This window comes from Bidens hawaiensis, unplaced genomic scaffold, assembly GCF_021521415.1.
Source record: "Bidens hawaiensis isolate Kalapana, Puna unplaced genomic scaffold, B.hawaiensis_p1.1 tig00014033_1, whole genome shotgun sequence".
Classification (NCBI taxonomy): domain Eukaryota; kingdom Viridiplantae; phylum Streptophyta; class Magnoliopsida; order Asterales; family Asteraceae; genus Bidens; species Bidens hawaiensis.
Window position 1 is genome coordinate 221,042 of NW_027492204.1, and position 4,475 is coordinate 225,516.

General features: G+C 33.2%; 1 protein-coding gene across 1 annotated transcript; it reads left to right on the top strand.

Moving 5' to 3' along the window:
• Nucleotides 1-1,343: 1,343 nt before the first annotated feature.
• Nucleotides 1,344-3,374, top strand: LOC143545748 (basic transcription factor 3-like). Its single transcript, XM_077037575.1, has 5 exons — nucleotides 1,344-1,449; nucleotides 1,985-2,133; nucleotides 2,206-2,262; nucleotides 2,353-2,394; nucleotides 3,038-3,374. The coding sequence occupies exons 1-5, from the start codon at nucleotides 1,367-1,369 to the stop codon at nucleotides 3,214-3,216; spliced, it is 510 nt and encodes a 169-aa protein (XP_076893690.1). The 5' UTR covers nucleotides 1,344-1,366; the 3' UTR covers nucleotides 3,217-3,374.
• The last annotated feature ends 1,101 nt before the right edge of the window (nucleotides 3,375-4,475 follow it).

Below are 4,475 nucleotides of genomic sequence, written 5' to 3' on the forward strand. Positions count from 1 at the left end.
ATATTATTATGTATGTATATGTATATATAAAAGCAAAGCACTATTAAACAAGCTAGGGTTTAGTTTATCTGTTAAGTGTTATCTCAGTTCATTCAATCGACGCAACGGTAAATCGATTACTTCTTCAATTAATATTTACAGTCATTGGGTTTGTGTTGTTAATGTGTAAATTGATTTGTTCTGAAATTAATATTTAATTTGAGATTTTATAATCATTTGATTTACTGTTGTTAGATTAACAGGTTTTTAGCGAATTAAGGATATGGGTTTGGTAGTTTGATAAGTTATTGAGATGAATTAGCTTTGATTTTGATTATTATGAGTTTATAGGTGTGCACGGTTCGGTTTGGGTCGGTTTTTATACTAAAAACCGAAACTTTGGTTTTTGAATTTTTGAAAAAATCATAGGTTTTGGTTTTTCGGTTTTTGATCGGTTTGGATTGGGTTTGGGCTAAAATCAAACAAAAAACCAAAACTTTGGTTTTTTATTTTTAAAAAACGGGTTGGTTTCGGTTTTGGGCCGGTTCTGAAACTAATATTCAATATGAGATGTTTACAATCATATTTTGGTTTCTGTTATATGACGGTTTTAGCGAATTAAGGATGAGGGTTTTGTAGTTTGATAAGTTACTTGACTTGACTTAGTTCTAATTTGGATGATTCTGAGTTTATAGGTATGCACATTTTGGTTTGGGTCGGTTTTGGGCTAAACCAGAAACTTCGGTTTTTGATCATTTGAAAGCCGTTCGATTTCGTTTTTTTTTTAGTATTTGATTTGGGTGGAGTTCGGTTTCGGTCGATTTTGGGATAAAACCTAAACTCTGGTATTTTTTGGTTTTCGATTTGGGTTGGTTTTGGGCTAAAACCGCAACTTCTGTTTTTGATATTCTGAAAACTGTTTGGTTTGGTTTTTTATTTGAGTTCAGTTTTGACGTGTGATCTTAAATATTTTGGGGCACATTTTTTTTTGGCCAAAAATAATGAATATGGGCCTAAATCATTTTGTTAATTAAAAAAAAAATTACTTAACATAAAAGATGAAAATTATATAATATGTTGTGTTTTAGATTGGTTTTTTGGTCTCATGCACACCTTTATGTTATGCAAAACCAAAACAGAATCGTAAGTTCGGTTTTTACAAAATCATATAACCAGACCGTCAGTTTTTGTTTCAGTTTGTTTTTTTCGATTTCAGATTGGTTTTTTGGTCTCATGCACACCCCTAGTTTATACAGCATAATTTGCTTAACAACAGCTGTGTTTACGTCATTGTGTTTGTGTTGATGTTGTCTATTTTAGCATTTCTGAATGTTTTTTAACCTCCCAGTTTGATATTGGGAAATAATATGTTGTGTTGTTGTTATGTATGTGTTTATGGCAGATGAATGTGGAGAAGCTAATGAAAATGGCTGGTGCTGTTCGCACTGGCGGGAAGGGTAGCGTGAGAAGGTTTGTTTCCTTTATGGTTGAGTGTTTTAGATCTCTGTTTGTGTGTGTGTGTGTTTCGCTGTTTTGTGCTTTGTGATATATGTTCTTGATGTTTAAGCTAGAGCCTTAGATTATGCATGTACACGTAAGAATGTTGTTTTTTCAAACATTTCATATGATTAAGAGGTCTATTACATAATAAATGAATTGTTGTTGGGATCATATGAAAATTACTAGCAAAGATAAGTTTTTTACCCCAAACCTTAAAATGTATTACATTTTTTGTTAGTTCTTGATTTTTAAAGACGGGGAAATTTAATGCTTTTGTAACTTGTTTTGGATGAAAATTATATGCATGTACACGTAAGAATGTTGTTTTTTGAAACGTGCCTTATGATTAAGAGGTCTATTACATAATATATGAAGTATTGATAGGATTTTATGTAAATTAATAATACATTATCATGGCTATTATCATGCTATATACTTGATATTTCTTGCAATACAATATATGATCACATATGAAAGAAGTGTGATTTAATTTTTTTTTATGCAGGAAGAAGAAGGCTGTTCATAAAACAACCACCACAGATGACAAAAGGCTGCAGAGCACTTTAAAAAGAATAGGAGTAAACGGAATTCCATCAATTGAGGAAGTTAACATTTTTAAGGATGATATAGTCATCCAGTTTTCGAATCCCAAAGGTGCTCAAAATAACACTTTTTTAAATCTTTTGTTTAAGTATTTTTTGTAACATGCTAACACTTATTTTTCAGTTCAAGCCTCTATTGCTGCCAACACGTGGGTCGTTAGTGGTTCGCCGCAAACCAAGAGTATGCTCAGAGTTCCCTTATTTAATTATTCCTTAAGTTTTTATTTTTTATTTTTCTGACGTATTTTTTGTTTTTTCTTTTTATTTCCAGAATTGACGGATATTCTTCCAGGCCTTATTAATAACCATCTTGGTATGTTTATAATTTTATTTATTTATTTTTATTTTTTATTTTTGTAAATGTGGTATCAATTAACCATTTATATACAAACGGCCTGATTTGGGTTAAGCAAAAAGGTTGGTCAAGCGGTTTAATTTGCAATGGTTAACTATAAAGAAGGTGTATTATACGTCATTAGTTTGTTAAAAGTTGCTTGAATTTTTAAAACAATTAAGCTTGTTATAGTAATAATATAGTTGTCATTTATAAAGTTCAAATTCAACCAATTTAAATAAAAAAGTGTTGAGGGTGATCAAACTTAACTTGACCGACATAACCGATTGTAACCTAGACACATTTGAGACGTTAAAAATCAGGTTTTGTTATTGACAATTATAATTTGAATCCTTTTTTTTTAACAAAACGGGCCCAGTCAAATCATGTTGAATCTGTATGATAGCGGATGAAAACTGAAAAGTATCGACCAAGTCAAACTTTGCCTAACGTGTATTCAAATGCTCATGCTCTAAATCGTTTTATCCGGAAGAAATTATATAATTTTAACGATAGTCTTTTAATCATCCGTAATATGGGCAATAGAGTCATGTGATCCGTTAGATAAGCTGCTTGTAACGTCACTTGAATGAGTTGACTTATTTGGGTTAACTTTTGACAGGAACGGATAACTTCGACAGCTTGAGAAAGCTGGTAGCAGAGCAGTTTCAGAAGGAAGCATCAGGCGGTGGTGAAGGTGCTGCTGCTGCCACATCAGCACAAGAGGACGACGATGATGTCCCGGAGCTTGTGGCCGGTGAGACTTTTGAAGCTGCTGCAGAGGAAGGGCAAAAATCTTAAGAAAAATTAATATTTAAGTGTGCATTGTTTTGCTCTTTATTATTGAAAATGCTCTTTTTGCATAAAAAAGTATTTTAAATTCTCAGTTTTGATGTTATTTGCAACTTGTGGGAATGCTGTTTTTATGGTCAAATAACATTTTGCAGCCATTATTGCTCTTTCAATTGACCATTTTGTTTGTTTTTTTTTAATGCTCAAACTCAAAGTCACTGTCGTCGACGATATCCATCTCTACAGCCTCCACTTGTGGATCCATGCCTCGAGTCCACCTTTCCAAAGAGTTAAATAGCAAATCCTAGCATCAAGTCCTGCTAAATGAAAACACCGTAAGCCTTGCTACAAAAGGCGAAGCGTGAGAATTGGTATTGGCTTTTCTCTAACAATCTGAGTAGCTGAGTGAGATAGCATACACGTACCTCTTTTTACCTATCATATTTTATAAAGTTATGGAATTGGACTAATGTCATTAACGACGGCATTGTCCCTTCACTAGCATCGACCTTAGCATGTTGCGATAATGACGTCTTTCATTCCATTAATAGATCATAGGTTTTTCCTTTGTCCCCTTAAGGGACCGCATGAGATTTATATCATTAAATACTATTTGGGTTATTCCTATTTATCGTGATCCGACCCATTCCTCTTCGATCACCAACTGTAAAACTGGTTATTGATCAAATAGTTAAAACCGGTAACCCACTTGGCTTATTTATAGCACTAGCAACGACCTGGATACAAATGCTATTATTTTTACTATAACAATAATCTTACTTTTATGGAAATAGAAATAGAAATAGAAATAGAAAAAGACAGAAGTTTATGCGATTTTACCATAGTGCAAGGTAACAAAGTGAAACTACTTATCTTTATATAAGTTACTACCACTCTCAAGTAACTCGACGGTTCATTTCTCATTTATCCTCCCAATGGTAAACAGCAAACTCATTCTACAAATCACTTTATTTTTCAGCACATCTTATGCAATTTATTTGATAATCGAGTTTTATGAACTAAATTTGCGGTGATAAGTTGATTCACACAACACATTTTTTATCGTAACAATTTTTTTATTTTTTTGGGCATTTTTTTGGGCATTTTATTATATAATGTCCGGATCGCCCGGCAGAACAAAAAGAGGAAGCTAGGTATCTGGCAGTCAAGGGTAAACTTTGACACCTCATCCAGCTCTCACCCTCTTGTTGGCGGAAGAAATCACACACACCCTTCAAGCCAAAAGCACCGGTGGACGCCACTCACCA